Consider the following 20,524-nt stretch of genomic DNA (forward strand, 5'->3'; position numbering starts at 1 on the left):
TTCCATGATGATACGTGTTTGTCACAGTAGGTCACGTTTTCTGTCATGCATGTACATCCATGACAATTTTATGGCAGAATCAAGATAGTCATACTTGTGCTGTTGTAGAATTGTTCCATGACATTACCAAAATTATCATCACGGAAGTGTCCACTTCCATGACGATAAATCGTGCGTCACGGAAGTGCTTTCGTCAAGGGTGACCGACACGTGGCATCCACCGTAATGGAACGCCGTTAAGCTATCGGGTCTAGTTTTGGATCCGATAACTCGTTAACAGCCCCGACCAATAGGGATTTTCCACGTGTAAAATCATCATTGGGTGGAGGAAACACGTGTCGGCTCACCGTTGGGACAGATGTCATCCACTCATTGGACCCAAAGTGCCTATGATACGTCATCACGTGGCACGGTCCAACAGAGGCCCATTCCTGTGAAAAGGCCGGCCCGTTTGACTTGGTCAAAAGGTGGCGGGCCGGCCCACGGCAAGCCTGTTAACGGCTTGTTCGCATATAGCCAGCCCGCTAACCCAGGGCCCATTTACGGCCTATCCAAATTAGGCCCAGTAGCATCATTTGGGCCATCCAATATAATTCTAGTCTGTTTTAACTTCCAGCCCATGTATGGCCCATGACGTCTTTCAGCCCATATGAGGCCCTTAGTAACCCTCGGCCCATTAACGGCCCGTGGTAAAACTGGCCCGTAATGAACAGTGTATCACTTTATACCCATTAATGGCCCATTATTCCATTGGGCCGTTTCCACACCATGTTATCTTTCGGCCTTCTCAGGGCCCATTTATTCTTGGGCTCATTTTCAGCATTTGTTTACTTTCGGCACATTACTGTCATTTTCTGCTTGTGGGCCAAATTTAGCCCGTGGTTACAGCGTCATCAAATACGGCCGATTAACGACGACCCGTTATGGTCAGCCCATGAACGGACGATTTCAACTCTAGCCCATTTACGGCCATAATGTGGTCTGTTATTGGCCCATGTTTGGCCAACCAATCATACGGCCTATAGAAGGCCCATTGATGATATGGCCCGTAGAAGGCCCATTGTGTCTACGGCCCGTATAAGGCCCATTGTTTCTACTCCCCATAGAAGGCCCATTGTTTCTACGGCCCGTAGGAGGCCCATGTTAACTATAGTAAATATGTAGCCCATGGTTAATGTGCCCTAGTTTTAAAAAATAGGTTATTGCGGCCACTAGAAAACCGGGAAAAAGAACTGCACTGACTACAAGAAAACAAATAAACAAGACAATAATGAAGCAACTTACGCTAGGCTATCACGGCTATTACACATATTACATCCACTGGGCATCAAAGTTCGCCACTAGTGCAAATATAGGGAACAAAGCAGCATATAAACGCCGCAGCAAAACAAGTCCAGAACTGAAACCACTTCAATAGAGCTCAAGAAACAATATCCTGGGTACCCATAATGCTGGCAAGATGCTTAGCAAGCTTATTAACTTTCTCTTGTTTGGCGCTTAAATCCTCCAGCACTTGCTATTGCACCAGAAAGTATGCATCTGAATTCTGAAGGTACTTCCTCAGTCCTTCGGCTTCCTGTCGCATAACATCTGATCGATGTCTTTCAACTTGAAGTTGAGACTCAAGAAGCCGAACCAATTCAGGCAGCGAGTTCGAAGAGCTGGTGCCAGCAGTAGTAGCCAGTAACTCGAACACTACATCAAGATAGGACTTTGGGGTTGTCTCGGTGTCTTCAATATAGCTTTTATCAGCTTTCTTGGAGACCAACATGGATGTCTCACTATCTTGAACCTTATCTACATTACTTCCTTTACCATTGCATAACAGGGTACTCTTCTCAAATATTTTATCCGCGTTCTAAAAGAGAAACAAACAAACACATCACAGGTTTACAATGTAGTATATGAAACTCATTTTGGTAAACCAGTTCAGTAGTAAGGTGGACAGGATAACAACATGAAACAAACATATATCTATGTAGTATGGTCACTGTATGGTCTATATCATTCTAGTTTATGTTGCCAAATCAAGATAGATACAGTTCGAATCATATCTATTTAAGACAAAGCAGCATAGACAGAATATAAGTGTGGGAAACTACACAACAATAACAACACTTGTAATGTGCATGGCATCAGAACATAACTGTTTATTCAATTGAAACTGAAATCAACATAGAGCAAGTTACAATAGCAAACACGTTAAAGAAACAGGTTTAAAACATACCTGTTGCGCCATTGAAGTTTCAATTGCATCCTTCTAATTTGAAATTAGTTGGTATGAGTAAATACAGTGATGCAAGAGCAAAGTAGTATGAACCATAGCTATGGAACCTGACCTGAGAACAATTCTTCTTCTGCTTTAAGCATTGACTTGGGGTTCGGAGTGGTGGTCCTCGTGCTTTGGGCACTGTAGTTTCCTTACTAACTGCTCGTGTTTGGGTGCTCTGTGGTGGAGACGGTGCTGTTTCAACGGGAACTGGGTTACTATCTGCTGGGGTTGGGGTTATAAGGGGTGTAGCTGGTTCTCTGTCCAACTGGGTAGTGGTATAATCTGCGTGAGTCTGGGTTATGTGTGGTGGGGCTGGTTCTTGGGCAAGTACAACCGTGGTTCTATCTCCATCGACAGGTAGCACGATCTTTTCTGAAGACCGTGTTTTTACTCCCACAGATACTGCCATCACCCCCTCCAATTGAAATAGCTGATAAACAAGAAAAGTAATTGAATGTATAGACATTGTAAGATAGACATGTGCAATGGATAGTAGGGAAGAAAACAGGGCATGAAATAATTCACATTTATGTTGTCTAACCAAACAGAATAGCAGGACATAATTTCACATATATGATGGCTAATTAAACAGGATAGCATGACACAATCTCACATGTATGATGGCTAACTAAACAGGATAGAATGACATACTTAAAAATATGATGACTATGTAAACAGGATGACATGATATAACTATGCGATGTGTCTATTAAAGTGGTTGGCATGCCATAAATCACAAACATGTCGTCGATGAAAACATGATGGCATGATATAATTCACGGATAGAATGACATTTTCAAAATATGATGACTCTGTGAACAGGATGAGATGATATAACTATATTATTTCTTTAGAAAATGGGTTGGCATGCCATAATTCAGATACATGCTGTCTATGTAAACATCATGGCATGATATAATTCAAATATATGATTTATATACTAAGGAAGTGAGCAGAGGGCAATCGCATATATGATGTGTCAACTAAGGAGATGGCATTCAATATAGTGTATATGATGTAAAAACTAAGCATTGCAATACAACATATGCATGATATGAGTAATACAACCCTGCCAAGTTTGAGCATACACCTCAGGGGGATAATAGGACTGGTCATTTGCCTCTAAATCCTCCTCTGAAGAGCTATCTATAACCAGCAATATATCTGCTTCAGCAGGTAGCATTGTCTACTCTGAAGACCTTGTTTTCACTCCAGATTTCTCCATCACCAATTCAAATGGCTGATGCATAGGAAGAGCAGTTGAATATACAAACATTGTAGGCAAAAGCAATGAGAAATACAAAAAAAGTATGGCATGATATAATTCACATATATGACGCTTAGCTAAATAGCATGGCATTGCATAATTCACATATATAATGCCTTGCAACAAGATAGCATTGCATAATTCACATATATAATGTCTTGCAACAAGATGGCATTGCATAATTCACATATATGGTAATTAGACACTAAACAGGTGGCATTCACAAAAAGCATGTCTAACCTAAGCAAATGGCATAGCAATGCAAGATACCATACGCACGATATGAGCAACATAACCCTGCCAAGTTAGAGCATGCACCTTGGGGGGGGGGGATAGGACTGGTCATTTGTCTCTGAATCCTCCCCTGAGGAGCTATTTGTAACCAGCAAGACATGCGCTTTGTCAGATAGCATTGTCTGCTCTGAAGACCTTGTTTCCACTCCAGATTTTTCCGTGACCATGTCGAATGGCTGATGCACAGGAAGAGTAATTGAATGTACTAAAATTCTTAACAAATTTAACACGTAATAAAAAAATGATGTCATGATATAATTCACATATAAGATGATTGGCTAACCAGGGTGGCATTGCAAAATTCACATATATAATGCCTGGCTAAACAAGATGGTATTGCATGATTCACATATAGGATAAAGAAACTAAACATATGGCATTGACACAAAGCATGTCTAAACTAAGCAGATGACATCTTTGATGTATACAGTAAGCAATGCAAGGCACCATATGCATGATATTACCAACATCAGCATGCCAAGTTAGAGCGAAGACCTCATGGGGTAAATAGGAGTGGTCTTCTGCTTCCGAATCCCCCTCAGAATAGTTATCTTCCTCTTGATTACGATCCGAAATGGGTGGAGGGGGGCTGCCTTTGCGCCCACCATGGAGCGACGTCTGCATGAAATTTTATTGCCACGCAAGGCTCGTCTCTTTTGCTCTACATGTTCAGTTCCATTGTGTACAATAACTGACATGCATAGGAATAAAACATAGTGAGATTATGTAAGGAGTGCATGCACAAATCCAGAGTGATGGTAGCAAACTGTGGATAGACCCAAAACCAGTGATAGCAGGCAGACAATAGCTTTAGTTAAAAAATATAGATAATGGCTCCTTTAATGTTTGTTTGCACCCAACCTGAAACTCATAGTAGACACCCGAGATTAACCAGATAGTAGACAGATATTACTGATTGCTGCCCCAATATGTACCCCACAACCATTTAAAAACTCAAGTTTCAGCATAAGTTTGGACCTGACTCGGAGTCTAATAGGTGAACACGATGATAAAGTAGCATGGCGTCATATTAAGCGATGCATAACGTAAGCAGACACGGAAGAGTGCGACCTCTCTTGCGGACCCATGTAGTCCTCAAGGTCATCCGCTCATTTGCTGATGGTAATGCAGTTGTCATAGCTGCCGGCGGCGGGGGAGAAGATCTGAGGCAGCGAAAGACAGTCTGGAGAGCGGATCCCTGCTGTGGTGAACCCTTCCGTCGTTGGAGCAGCTGAGCTGGGGTGGAACACAGCACCGCAAGAGCAGGACAAACCACACAAGGTTTTCTTTGACACATATCTGTAATAGAAGTAATTGTGTAAGGGCTTGTTTGAATTTGAGGATTCTAACAATGCAGGGATAGGAAATAGACAGGAATATGATAGGAATGCACGTGCGAAACAGAGAATTTAAAAACACAGGATTTCTGCCAATCTGGGTGTTTGGTTCACAAGAATTGGAAGATCATAGGATGCAAAGAAGCATGGTGAGATCAAGTAAAACCACAAGAAAATGTACAGTTATAATGCTATTATGCTACTATCTCTTAGTCTTGTGCTTCATGAATAGGAATTTGAAAAGGAGGACAAGGGAAAATTAAAATTCCTACGGTTTTTCTTTCAAGGAGACACTAAAGGAAGAAATCCTACAGTTCTCTTTTGCTCCATTCCTTTGCGCCAAATTCATGAAAAGTAGTACCATAGGAAACTTTCCAATCCTATGTTTTTCATTCACTTTTCCTTTCAAGAACTGGCGGTTCTAGTAGGCAAGCTTGAGCAAGGAAAAGCCTACACTAAAAAAATGTTTTTGTGCTACTTCTATTACTTTGGACCCCATGCCACTACCCTACTAGCTCAACTCCCAGGGCCATCAACAAATGCACAGCTCAAACGCGCAGAGATAAATAATGATGGCGTTCAAGAGAGTCCATCACGGATAGCTAAGTTGCCTGGTACCTCAGTGCTTGTCATATAGTAGGATAAAATAATCGTATGTCTCGTTACTCCGTGTGCTCAGTGGACAATATATATAACATGTAGAGTAAAAAAGATATGCAACAAGTGTACAACCTCTTTGGCGAAGCCATGTCGATCTCAGCGTGATCGGGTTGGCCGGTGAGGATGCTCCGGCTGACTTGGCTATCAAAGGAGGGGAAGAAGATCTTAGGCGTCTGGAGATGGAGCCCGAGGTACTGCTCCGCTGTGATGGAGGGTTTCGTCGTTGGAGCAGCTCCGGTGAGTTGTACGACGCTGAGGCTGAAGCAGGACAAGAGAGACAACGTTAACATGAGTGGAATTCTAATAGCATCTCCAATAGATGACGTAAAATACATAACCACAAAGTTCTAGATGTAAAATACATCAGCCGCTCATCTCTGAACTTAACTGACGAAACTGAATTTAACTGTCAAAACTGAACTTGACCGTCGAAACTAAATTTTGCTATCGAAAATGAATTTTACTGTCGAAACTGAACGCACTAGAGGTGAGGCTACACGTCAGTCGACTGACTTTTTCATCTCTGGTCAGTCGATTTTGCAGCCATTGGATATGAAATCAAGGGCCTGCAGTTTATCTTCAACCTCCACCCCCTGAGCCGCAAGCCACCACCGGCCAAACAGCCGCTCGCGGCCGGCGGTGCGTCGCCCTGCCCGGCCCGAAAACACTCCCCACTGCCGATCCGCCGCCGCCCCGGCCATCCCTCTAGCCCCCCTCCCGTTCCGAGCTTTTTCTCTGGCGATCCCCACGCCACCGCCCCACCACCGCCGGCGACCACCGCCCCCGCCCTGAACCCTAAGATAGATAGTGGGGTACCTCTCCGGCGAGCCCCCTTCCCCGCTGCGGTTGGTTCTTCCTTAGCTCCGGCGAGCCCCCCCTGAAAATCGATTGGCCCAAAAGTCGATTCAGTCGACTGAAGTTTAGCTAAATCGGAGCAGCATCGCAAGCAAGAGCAAGAGGGAGAGCAGTAGCAAGAGCATACAAGGCAGGGGACCGAGAGCAAGAGCAGAGCAGCAGCACGAGTGAGAGCTAAAGCAGCAGCAGCTCCTACTTATGTGGACGTCGCCGCCGAGGGAGCGATGCCGTGGAGGAAGTGGCCGGCGACGCCGCCGTGGATGGAGCCGTGCCGTGTCGGCTCGGACCGAGCGCCGGCAGCACCATGAGATCGAATCAAGAAAAAATGCGGCGATTAGTGTACAACCTCTTTGGTGGCGCCAATTAGGCCGTAGCTTCATCCGAGGAAACAGTGATGATGATGCTCTTCCGGTGGTGCAGGTGAAGACGGCGGTGTGGGAATGGAGGTGGCGCGAAAGACGACGGGAACATCGGCGCAGCTCCTTGGAGGTGGAGGACGGGGTGGCTGAACCGGCGGGACGACCAGATCGACGACGGATCCTCATCCGGTGCGATGGATGAGGGACATCGAGGTGTTACTGTGGACGACGTCGTCGGGGAAGAGGCTCCGGCTGGGTGGCGGACGAAGGAGAGTGTGGGGCTTCGCGGGTTTTCCCGGCCTTGGTGTACGAATGGGTGGGCGGATGGGATGGGAGTGGGGAACCATGGCTTAGGGACGCGCTTGTCCGAAATATGGGGTAAGTTACGAAAGTACCCCCCACCAATTTGAGGCGGTTCTTTTGGTTCAGGGGTATCACGGGCATTTCACGTGTCGGGATTTCACAGGAGGTGGGAGTTTTCACGCGCGTTGCAATTTTGGAATAGCAAGGCGCTGGTTGAGATGGAGGGAGTTGTCGGAGCACAACGAGACAAAGATTTATCTTAAATATTTCGGGGTAACAAGGCGCGGGTTGAAGCGGCGGGAGTTTCGCAGCACGATAGATAAAGACACTAGGTTGAAATTTCGGCATAACAAGGCGCGGATTGAAATTTTGGGAGAACAAGCTTAACGTGTACCCAAAAAAAGACAATTTAGACTAGTATGAAATACTACATACAATGTGTTTAACACGCACAACACACACAGACATCATTTAGACTAGTAAGGTACACGTGCATTGCACGTATGAGATTTGGCAACCAAATTATGAATAAATACCACATTATAGCATGTAAGCTTTGACTCATATATGCATGATGTAGATGTTCGTTTAATTCTTATAGTTCATTTCATTCAAAATCATCTAGTTTTTATAAGAAAGCTAATCTATTTTAAGATTCATGGAATTGTGCGTTGTAAGGCATAAAGTAAAAACAAATCATGTAGAAAAACATTTGGGCAATTCTGATACGGAAGATTCTAGAACAAAGAAGAAGTACTTGTGTTTTGAGGTTTGTGCATTATGCTTAAGTTCAACCGAGTCTTCTAGATTGTACATGTGGCAAAATCTGGTGGAATCTAGATGATATCCAACGGCGAGTAGTGCTTAAATTTGCCAGCTCTGCACCATCAGATTGGCCTCATCCAAAAACCATCTTTCAAAGTTAAAGTTATCCGCACACTATATAAAAAATATATAATATATAATATATATATAGGGGTATAGATGTAGATATGTGATGCGAAAGCCACCCATCATCTCCAATTAGAATAGTGTGTCCATGCACGGATGCAATGTGGCCAAATGATGTCTGCCATCGGTATCTCAAATTCAAACCAATCTGACCTTATTCAATGTGTATACATTACAGCATGCTCGTTTTCAAACCACACCGCGCAGATCTCCGTTATATTCATGCATGCATGGGTTTCAAACATCATGATTTCTTATTCATATATACTAGTAAACATGCCCATGCGTTGTAACGGGAAAGAAAACACACGCCCAACACTACTCAAAACACACGGTGTCTGGATCCTCTATTTCAAACTGGTGCCCCACCCATGTAATTTCTTATCCTCCTTCCACCTTCGTCAGCAGCTGCGCTGTCAGCACCTGATCACAATGCGCCCGAACATGGTCAGTGCCAAGGCAACGAGTTCAGACACCACATGACGCACATGTCATTGAACCACACCAACACAATGGAATATTTAAATCTTTAAAACTATAATCTCATTGAGCTAGACATGAGGGCCAACCTCCATGAGCTACACCCTGCACCTAGTCCATATGTACACCGCCCCTCATACCCTCCTTTCACTTTTGACTTAATGTTGCAGACTTGTTTCATCGGACCACCCTCATGCATCCCTTAAGGAAATGTCTTGTGCTTCACAATTGAGTAAACACCACATTTCGAGTCCTGCTTGTACCTCGGACCACTACGGGCGATCACATCTCGCCACCGAGCAGCAGGAGACGTCGTCGGTGAGGGTTAACCCTTCCGAGCCGGCACCCTCGATCCACATCTAGCCATTCGTTCTGATCTGGTACGTCACCTCCAACCCGATCAGTAGCAATAATAATAGCAAAATGGTTAAAATCTTGAAAGCAGTAAATCTGAGGGCTGTAGAGGTGGGCGGTGAGGGCTACATTAGCCATTTCTTCGCTTTCGATTCCGACTTGATGTGGGTAGTATTGTATGTTCACACTGATAACGTAAACATGATCAATTCATGTACACGAAAAAACTCAACGACTTGCATTACAGTTTTAGGAACTTGGAAATAGAAGCAAATAAAACTAAGAAATATAAAATGGTCAGGAATAGAGAGAGAACCACTTTTTCTTCGGTCATTCATCCTATGTACGTGTGGATCTACATGTGTGTCGAATCTCTCGTTTATGGCGGCAATAATTGCTTCGGGTGCTTGCGTGAAGATTAGAGAAAGCGGCTCAATGATAAATGGATAATGCCACATTGCAGTCTTGTATGCTGATGTGTGTGGCCCATGAATACATTATTGTGGAAGTCATTATTGGGTTTCATTATGGTCCTGGGGAATTTCACAGCAAACAAGTATGAATGACAGGCAGTGTAAAGCAGATGATTTCTTTAAGAAAAAGGAGACAGTCGTATGGAATAATATTGATGCAGAGAACAAAAAAATACTCCTTGGAATAATCAACAATGTAGCGAATGTAGGAGTATTTAGGAGAACAACTAGTGCAAACTGCACAATATGTGATAACTGATAAGTGTGTACATCAGAGCAGGATAATTAACAGAGATGGAATGTATAGCATGGACAATAACGTGAGAAAGGGCTAGACAAATAGTTGACAATAGCATAGACATTTTTTTGCTGTTTCACTCTTGTTTCAATCACTGCTGCTACTTGGTCCAAATAGTTTACATGATTGCTGACAGTTTTCAAATTATATAAACAAAAGAAGAAAAGGGCTAGGATGTACATAAGGAAGACTGCATAATATGTATGAAAACAGTATGGATGCATAAAGAAAAATTATTCAAGAGAATATAAATTGGTATCTCTGGTCAACAACAGAAATATTTGACATGACTCTAAAATGGGCTGAAAGCACTCATAGGATATGTATGAGAAAAATTTTGTCGAAGTATATCTATAGTACTTTAGGCCTATATGTTCACTAGTACAGTACAATATAGTTTGGTCAAGTTAGGATCATGACATGGATGATATTGTCACAAAAAAGAAAGGAACAGAGAAAGAAAAGGCCAAGAAATTTCTATTACCTTGTAATTATGTGTGCTGCCTTTGTTATTTGATCCAAAGATTGTATATGAATGCTCACAATTTCAGAACTACGTGGAAAATAAAGAAAATGAAAGATGTTCAGCATATTTGCAACTGATGGCTTGGAAAAAGAAGGTGTATAAAGAAAGATGCAAGAAAGTGCAAAAGGAAAGAAGACCCGTGGCTATTAGTTTGTAAGCTCATAACAAAATAAAGTAAACAGATAATCTGGATCCATGGTTAGCCAATATATCTAGTCAAAGATCTAAAAAAACCAGTACCTTTGATATATTGTAGCATCAGTGGCGCTTGCTCAGAGTGCAGAACAGTGTGCTCTGGTTCATAGAAGATATCCATGAAAGAGTTAGAAAGACCTGGAACAATTTGGCTGATACAGATAGTAAGATGGTAACTGTGGTAGTAGATATGGATAGGTGTAGCCAGCCACATATATATCTATAAGATTGACAGGTACAAATGGGCTCAATCTGAAAGTCGTGTAAAGAGACCATCCAAAGAAATTAAGAAAACAGCCACGAGAATAAGAAAGAGATCCACCAAAATCCATAACCTAAATTGTTTACGCAGCGCTAAGAGACGATGAACTATTGTACCATCCTAACCAAAAGTTACTTAAGCAAACTTTGCAACCGAAATGAAGTTGTTGTACTGAAACTTTCAACATCTGCACTTCGTCCACAACAGGTTATCCTGCAACAAATGAGAATTCCAATTATTTAATAGAACGATATACAAAATAGAAGAGTTAAAAAGACCTATGTTGCAAAATGAGGAAGATTACCACTGTAAGAATCCCAACTAATTAAAATTATACTCCCTCCGTCCCATAATATAAGAACGTTTTTGACACTATAGTGTCAAAAACGTTCTTATATCATGGGACGGAGGGAGTAATAGGGAAGATATGTGTTGTAAAATGAGGAAGATATATATTCTGCCATGTTGGGCCAATACCTGTCAAACAGCTCAAGGCCACTTGTAATTTCACAATGCAACAAAATTATCATAAAGAGATGTTGTAACTGAAAAGGAGTAGCCCATAAAATAGCTACTTTGATTTTGGGTTCATAGGTGACCATAAGACTCTGTTTATTTATCGTTAATAAGATGGCTGGATGCATCAATTGATGCAGAGACTGTAGATTTTACATCTTTTTCCAAAAAATAACACAATAGCTACTTCGAAAATCTTGAACCATTATTTATCATCCCTGACTAAGCCCTGGGCTTGTCAACACGCGTCTTAGAAAGTGCCATAAAGGAAGCCATTATAACACCTCACATCCTCAAAGCAAGTGCACCTGTGACTACCAAGAGTAACATCCGATGGGATAAAAGCTCACCAGACGTACATGGTAGATACAACCAATTCGACCGCCTAATTTTTGTTTCCTCCGTCTTCTAGTCCATACTCTGTCAGAACTATCCCAGGTCCACTCCGAAGGGAAATTCAAATATCTTAAACACCTAGCATCGTCATATTCTTGTAATTAGTGTTCTTATAGCGAGTATGTTCATAGGACAGTAGAGACAAACATGTTCGTATTAATTGACTTGTTAATTGACTCTCTATAACCCCTCACGAATTATACACAAATACAATCGACAAAATCTGGAGCCGACCCACAAGTAAGCTAGCTTAGGTTCTTGGCTTAGTGCTGAAGTGCATAGTACTGTGCTACATCACATTACAGGGAGATGATGATACCAGCAGGAGGAAACTGAGTATCCTGAACTGTAACAGAACTGCCCCATGAACGCAAACCGTCGATACATCAAGATCTTTATTTTACCATCTCTAAATAAATCTCTGAAGACACAAAAAGTTGAGGGACTGACTGAGGGCACAGTTAGCTACAACCAAGCTCTGTTATACTACATGAAGAAGAATAAAGCATGTGAGACTGGGTATCTCCATTGCCACTCTGCTCCACATTGGTTAGCCCAAACAGACTCCGGCCGATACTAAATGGCAGGGAGCGGCGAAGGTTTAAGCCACATCTAATCTGATCCACCCAACGATTTACTAAGTTTAATACTGGATTTACTTTTTCCAGTAAAATAGCTTCCTTGCTATGAATTATTGATCCAACAATCATACCGTAATCATCACTCATCATTATTGGTTTCACTCTTGTTTGTAAACTCTGCAGAAATATTAACCACATAATTCTTGCAAGACATAAAATTGCTTGGACTGAAAATCCTGGAACAATATAACTGTTATTTGGCCTCTAAAACTTTCACCACATAAAACAACTACTGTGAGAAGGAACACAGGCACCACAAGTTCAGCAAATTTTCCAGCCTCGACATGATCTCTATTGTATTGTCTCAGCCCATGATCTCTAGTGTATTTACCAACATCATGTCCAGCCACAGTGCATGGAAAGAATCAAACAGCACAGATAACAGCCTAGTGCTCAGTTACCATCTCTAAATAAATCTCTAAACACACAAAAGCTTGAGGGACTGACTAAGGGTACTCAGTTAGCTACAGGGCCGGCCCTGAGGGGGGGCAAACGGGGCGGCCGCCCCGGGCCCCCGAAAGTCAGGGGGCCCCTCACAGGTATGTGTACGTAGGGTACAATACAGGTATATACCTCGAGCGAAGAAAAACTGAACCAAATTAACTCAGCGACGCCTCAGCCTCGCGTGCTAGGCCTAGGAAAGAAAAGGAGAGATGACGGGCCTGGCCCATGCTTGCACGTACAGGCAGAGACGTGCATAGGAAAGGAATCGCTCGATTCACGCAGGATTTTCTTTTCTTTCGGATCGTTTGGTCATCTCGTTCCCTGCTCTTTTGCATGTCCCCTGACCTCTGTTCGTCTAATCGTGTTCAAGATCTGAACTCTACCTCCTGACAACCGACGCGATGACCGCGGCAGGTACCTCTCTCGCACGCCTTCTGCCCTCGCCTGTTCTTCTTGTTTCTTTCTTTTTCTAATCCCGATTTCCGATCGATCGATCGACCTTGTCAATAGGGATCTGTTTTCAGGTGATCAAATCATTGCGCACACATAGCTAAATTAGACTACAGAGAGAAGGTACTATACTATGCCCTAGCAGATTTTGTCATTGTATTAGATTCAAATCTTCTGTAATTAATCTAATATTTTACTTTCAATTTTAGCACCGTCATATCGGGTTCAGGTAGAAAGTATCCATCCGGATGTGATAAAAGAAAAAGTAAGGAGGTACTAGATGAGATGAAAGCATCATTGAGAGAGGATCCTTAATACCAGAAGACAATGTTGACGTCAACATGGATGATATCAATGTGAGCAATCATGCGCCCATATTTAATTCATTCGCGGCAGAATTTGCTAGTGTCGATGAGGAATCAATTATGCCTGTGGATTTATGATCGAAGCAATTTGGGTAATCTTGATAACAAAGCTAGGGATATATTAGTGGGAAAAAGGGCCTAAAAGGGAAGAAGAAAACACTAAATATTCTTTCGATGAAAATTCAAGACATTTTTCCGTATAGTCATTACTAAAGAGAAATATGTAGTGGAGAGGTGCATGATAGGAAATGCTTAATTTTTTCAGAACTCCAAAAAAAGTGTTTTGTTTTTGCGTAAACTTTTCAATTTTCGTAAATGCAAGTGTGCATTGGGGCATGATGGGTTTTGTGATTGGAAGCATATTATTGAGAGACACGAAGAACATTAATCTAGCGTTGACCAACCAACATGAACTCTTGGAATGAACCGATAACTAGACTGAGCAAGCATGAAACAAATTGATAAAGAGTTACAACAGCTTGGGAACATTATGCATTGAGAAAAAATGCTTGATGAATTGATAGATACTATCATTAGCGATTTTGCATCTCGGAATGTTAGGAGAATTTTTTGAAAGAATATGTAGCATATTTTTTATATACACTTAATTGTTTTCTTTGATACAATTTATATCTACATATAATGATTCGTAGCTAGACATTTATACTAAGGGCCCCCGAAGGGCCCCCAACTGTAGTTTCGCCCCGGGCCCCTGAAATCTCAGGACCGGCTCTGGTTAGCTACAACCAATCTCAAGAAGAACGGGAAGGGAGAACAACAAGGCTGTTTTTGAGGGTGGTCGAGGCATCACATACCTCTGGTGTAGCCACCGTTGGCGATATTGGTTGGCTCGACAAACGTTCTTCTACCTCTGGCGAACTCGGTGCTTCTTCCTCCAGCGAACTCAAAGGCGACATGATGCTTCTCTAGACCAAGAATTCTGGGATTTGATGTTTTTTCTGATGGAGATTCCGGCCAAGAACACTTCCTTCTTATAGCAGCGAACTCCAATCCGGGTCGGGACTCAATTGATTTATCTGTTGGAGAAGGACACGGGAGTAGGATGTGCGTCAGAGATTCAAATCGAACATGGGAGCAGGATGTCCGTCAGAGATTCTGAAGCCTACTACGGTGCAGGCCAGAGACGACTGGCAGTGGCAGACAACTCATAGTGGGCGTGCTCGCGGCCGGCGTTGGTGCATAGCGTACTCACCCTTCCTCCTCCGGGCATGCTCTCTCTTCACCAGCAGTGCGAGTGCTGAAGCCCAATCCACTCCGTTGTCGCCTCTGCTCCTACCTGATGCAAACACCTCCGCATCCATGGTCGATTTTCTCTCGTCGTCCTATCCTCCGGCCGCCCCTTGAATATCCGACGCCCGTGCCTCCTTGCCTTCCCGTCGTCGTCTGCTCTGGCCGCCACTTCGCTAGCCGACGCGGTGCCTCATTGCCTTGGCCGCCTTTGCCTCCTCATGTTGGCCGACAACCAATGCCGCTGCTCCACCTCGACATGCGCCAGAAGCCGTGTTTGCCGCACACGCCCCAACGAGCGTCGCCCATCCTCCCGCGAGAGGCACGACGGCCGGACAAGCACCACCACGACCCCACCTCGCCGCGCCGTCTCCGCTGCATTCGCCCCGACGAACATCCTACATAGTCCCGGCGAGCGTCCTCCATCCTCCCTTGCGAGGCACGGCGGCCGCCGGCACACGACGGAATGGACGAAGCCATCGGCGCATGACATAATGGATAAGACGAAGGGGAGGATTGCTGACTGAATTCAAATGACTATAGGGTCTTTTTTGTAAAATCGAAACATTTTTCCAGCGCCACTAAAACAGGGACCTTTTTGCAAAACTGCCACGACCAGACACAATACATGGTTTATCTCAGCCGTCAATTGTTATAGTTGACATAAAATCAACGAATATTAAAGGGTGACGTATGAAGAATTATGAAAGCCTTCTGTCTTTTAATATTAGGTAAAGATTTAAATTTAATTTTACATTGATTATGACCTCACCTAGTATTTTACACTTTCACATTGGTCTTCTCTTTATAATTGTACCACTAACTTTCTCTCATGCATGCATGCACACACACTATCAGTCGGCATTATCCATCGCACACATGCAATATTTTTCTTCAGGTCGGTCTCCCATGAAGGCACACACACCGCCCTCTCCATCATATCGGGCATTCTTTATCTCTCATGTACATGTGCAACGATCGATGTTCCTCTATGTGTGTGTATATAGCTAGGCCTTTCATAGTTTTCCACATAAACCAATCAATTTATATACCTAGTGAGGTCTCACCCTCTTTCCCACATCCACATCGATCAATCTATACCTCTCTATATAGGATTACATATATAGCTAATACACCCACATTAATTATATATCCAACGCCCCCTCTCAACATCCATGCCTTCTGCTTCATCTCTCAGACACGCGCACAATGGCGAAGACAGGGGCAGCAAGGGCCCTGCCCCCCCCCCAACATCACAATATATCGAGGCTAATATGAATGTGATCGTTAGACAATTGCTGGTAAAATGGTTTAAGTTGATGAATTGGCCCTCCTCGTAAAGGATTAGCAATGCATGGCCCCCTAGCTCATGGGACATTTTTCATGGCTCCGCCACTGCGCAACAGCGCACGTTCTCGCCCCCTCTCTCTAAATATCGATCTCGCAGTTGTGCACTCTTTCATAGTCTCCCTCCACTCGGCCCCTCGCACCATCTTCTAGCCCCACACCGGATTTTGCCACATGTACAATCTAGCAGACTCGATGGTTGAACTTAAGCATAATGCACAAATATCAAAATAATAGTGATTCTCCTTTGTTCTGGAATCTTCTGATTAATAACTGCCCAAACTTTTTTTCTAGTTGAATTGCCATTATTTGTTTTTACTTTATGCTTTACAACACACAATTCCATGAATCATAAAATAGATTAAGGGCTTGTTTGATTCAAAGGATTCTCAAAGGAATTTTGGAGGATTCTAATCCTTAGGAATTTTTTTTATCTTGGTTGTTTCATTCGTAGTAAACCATAGAAATTTTTCCATATGATTCATTTGCACTAGATTTCATAGGAAACATCCCATCCACTCAAATCTCTTTGAAAGAATTCTGCGTTTTTTCTATGCACAATCAAACACTCATACAATCTTGTAGGATTCAAGATGACATTCCACTCTAATCCCATGTTCTTCCTATTCCCGCGTTTTGGAAATCTACGAATCGAAGAGGCCCTAGGTTTTTCATAAAAAACTAATTGATTTTGAATGAGATGAACTATAAGAATTAAACGAAGGTCTACATCAGGCATATATGACTTAGATCTTACATGCTATAGTGCGGTATTTTCATAATTTGGTTGCAAAATATGACGCGTGCAATGCATGTGTACCTTACTAGTACTTCGAGTATGTGCAAAACACAATGGCATGCTACATAGTGTCTCTCTTACAGTTCATGAAGCCACGTGGCACATGTGGAGGCGTTGTCGCGACACCCTTGTGTGGATTGATCACAGTGACGTGCTGTTGGTTCTAGAAGAATGTACTCGTCCTCCCTGAGCCACACTGGCGGTACATGCACGAAGAGGAGATGTGCACACACTCATTCCCTCGCACACACACGCAGGTACATGGGTTGACGCAATTTTGTATAAAGATCCACCCCATGTGATAATTTGACGTGTGTAAAGTCCTTCACTTCATTGATGGTCAATTAATACAGCGCATGCAAATTGAGTGGACGTGAGGGCGGAAGAAAGACATTACTACTTCACTGCGCCCATGCGAGTAGTTAAGTCATGGGTTGCTATTAGTACTCCCATTGGTCTCCTTCGTATTTTGTGCTAATTTTTAATAGTAACATAATATTTACGCATTTGAGCAGTGTAGTCTACTTGAAATTTATGTTCCACTAAATTTATTGGAAGCCGTTTCGGGCCTCGAAACCAAAACCCATCAATTTATCTTTACCTTGTTCCCATCACATTTGAAAGTACTTACAATTAAGTGCAAGCCTGCTCACATCTACTAGTATGTACCAAACCTGAACGTGTTCCCACTATGCAGGTATTAGTACTAGTGCTAGTACTTAGGTTATAAAAAAGGGAACTACCTAACCGAAAATTACTCTACCTTTCCTCCTCATAAGTGCTTCTTCTTCGTCCGTCCTTGCCATGTCTGGTGCGCAGAGCTCTAGGTCGAGAACTACTCGTGACAGGGGAGCGGCAACCAAGGCTGTGGAAAAAAAGAGAGGGCTCGCCGCCACGCAGAGACCTTGAAAGATCTCTCATGGGCTGGCGATGGCTCCAAGGAGCGCCCTAGCCGTGGAGGCGAACATGCCGAGGTGGTGGCGCTGGAGTCGTTATCCCTCGACGGCATGCCCGATCAGCTCAATAAGCACCTCAATAAGCAAAAGGAGTTCATTCACGGCTTGGTGGAGCTGCTGAAGGAGAGCCTCGACGACATGCACGCTGAGCTCAATAAGCAGGGGGAGTTGACCGCCGGCTTGGTGATGCTGCTCAAGAAGAGCATTTCCTCAGAGAAGAAGGCGACTAGAGAAATCCCGCAACTTCGGGAGGACAAGGCGAAGCTCTGCCACGAGCTCGACCTGCTGAAGAAGAAGAACGCCGGCTGTAAGAAGCTGCATGAGAGTAGTAGTTCCTCGATGAAGATGTTGCAGGCCCTCGTCATGGAACAGAAGAAGGAGTTGGCGAAGCTCCGCATCGAGCACCCGGCTGCTGCCAAGGTACGTAATGCGGTCGTGGAACAGATGATGAAGGCTCGCGTCGAGAAATCCCGCGTCATGGACAGAATGAAGAAGATGGCGAAGGAGACGCGCAAGGAGATGGTGGTCGTGGAGGCGATGAAGAAGCAGTTACGACTCCGCGGCGAATTAGATCATTTGGGTGATAATCTTCCTTCTTCTTTTTCTCCTGTGTTTCTTCTTTTGCTTCGGGTGTTTCGCCGCACGTGTCACGTTCTCTGCGAGGCATGAATAGAACAATGCTAACAATGAGATGACTAGCAAATTAGATCATTTTTATCGCCATATGGCACTAGGCTGCCGTGTTTCGTGCTCCTCCGTCGTACTAGTACTACTCCAGTGGAAAACTTGAGTATACCGCATGGTTCTTTGCTCCTCCTCAGGTCATCGGCACATTTATATGAGCAGTCAAATCACAAGGCCCCGCCTTCCAGCAGTAATGAGCCGTCAAATCACAAAGGCCCTCGCCTCTCGTGAAAAGGACCAAGCTAGACTGCCCCGCCCTCTAGCCATTTAAAAAATGTATACATTTGTACATTAGTAGTATCGATGGATTGTGCCATGGAGCAAAACTAACAAGATGAAATTAAAGAAAAAAGGTGGTACATATAGAGAGTGCTCGTCGCCAAATTATGCATGTACTATATGACACTACCCACTATGAAGGTACCAGTAACATAGACTAGTAACTAGTCTATGTTACTCTCCACTATGACCAGCCAAAGTCGAGGCGCGGATACCAACGAGGGCCTGGTTGTGTCTATACTTGGACAACTCACCCGACTGCATGCGCACCAGGGAGACGAAGCTTGTGTCGTGTTGGTGACGTGTGCGGCCCGCACATTAACCAAAACCTCACGCCTCCATCTTAGCCTCCGCGTTTTAAACTTCTCAATCTCAAGGCCAAGGAGCAACGTGAAACCTATGATAGAGCCAATCGGATGGTTGAGAACACTACAATTCATAGCTACAGATGCGTGTGTGAGAGAGGACAAGTGCGTGCGTGCACCTCTTCTCATAGTACAAGTGTATGTGGGTGGCATCGACCTAGGGAGAAGTGATGGTGCGTGTGAGATGTCCCGAGAGATAGGTGTAATGCGTCTGAAAAAAGACTAGTCTATAGCTCGCCACGAGGCTATTCCTGTCGAACGCCAAGCGTAAGATATGTATCTGACGGTGCCAGTTTTTGCACGTACACAGCAGTAGAAAAAGAACTATTACCATGGCATATGCTACACCACGGCCAATAAAACGTGCCGACGTTACGCCATCCGGGAATAGTGTCACACTTCAAAAATAGAACCGTCAATAAATTTTGAGTGCATCTCATCACATGCCAAATTACTACTACCATGATATATTTAATTGCAAACCTGTTCACACCGATCACAACCTAAATGGTTTCCCACTTAGGAGCGTATTAGTAGTACTCGGTTATAAATACTACTATGCTAAGATGACTGCACATTCCTCCTCAACTCCTCATCCACAAAAAACAATCAAGTCAATCAAGCCATAGCCAGCGTGAGTTCTGGGTCGAGAGATTTCCACCAGGGAGAGGTGAGCATGGAAGAGGAAGCATGAGAGATGTCCCGCCTCGCCGCCAAAGTAGCCGACATGTCCAGCCCCGCAGCAGTAGCAGCACAGAGGTCCTGTCGCGCCGCCGAAGCAGCACGGAGGTCCCGCCGCGCCATCGATGTAGGAGACTGGTCCGGCCACGCCGCGGAAGCAACAGAGACGTCCCGCCGCGCCGTGGCGGCCTGGGAAAATTTCTCGCGGGCAGGCGAGGACTCTTACAGGCGCATGCATGCGATGGTCCATAGCCATATGGATCAGATCTCCGGCTGGGCGACGTTGCAGGACGAGGCTACCAGCGTCATCCGACAACTAGCGGAGGGCAATGCGAATCTCCGGGGCGAGCCCGACCTGCTAAGGGTGAAGATCGCCGGAAGGGCAAAGAAGGAGGAGGAGACCGCTGCCTTGTTGCAGAGGACGGGCGTCATCATCTAGAAACTTATGGACGAGAATGCCATGCTCC

General features: G+C 44.1%; 1 protein-coding gene across 5 annotated transcripts; it reads right to left on the reverse strand.

Annotated features, from left to right (window-relative positions):
• Positions 1 to 8,402: 8,402 nt before the first annotated feature.
• LOC125513486 (uncharacterized) lies at positions 8,403 to 15,449 on the reverse strand. Of its 5 annotated transcripts, none has more exons than XR_007285956.2 (6): positions 14,826 to 15,449; positions 14,514 to 14,735; positions 10,670 to 11,099; positions 10,388 to 10,456; positions 8,868 to 9,665; positions 8,403 to 8,721 (listed from the first exon to the last, which is right to left on the reverse strand). XR_007285956.2 is itself a non-coding variant. In XM_087527845.1 (6 exons), the coding sequence occupies exons 1-3, from the start codon at positions 15,018 to 15,020 to the stop codon at positions 11,095 to 11,097; spliced, it is 336 nt and encodes a 111-aa protein (XP_087383971.1). In that variant the 5' UTR covers positions 15,021 to 15,449; the 3' UTR covers positions 8,403 to 8,721; positions 8,868 to 9,665; positions 10,388 to 10,456; positions 10,670 to 11,094. The 5 variants fall into 5 exon arrangements, 1 of the variants encoding a protein (XP_087383971.1); XR_007285957.2 differs by having other exon boundaries at positions 8,868 to 9,155; positions 9,449 to 9,665; positions 14,514 to 15,449; XR_007285958.2 differs by adding an exon at positions 11,762 to 11,876 and having other exon boundaries at positions 14,514 to 15,449.
• Positions 15,450 to 20,524: the final 5,075 nt, after the last annotated feature.

Source organism: Triticum urartu, chromosome 6A (genome assembly GCF_056163025.1).
Source record: "Triticum urartu cultivar PI428250 chromosome 6A, HENAU_Tu73, whole genome shotgun sequence".
Lineage (NCBI taxonomy): Eukaryota > Viridiplantae > Streptophyta > Magnoliopsida > Poales > Poaceae > Triticum > Triticum urartu.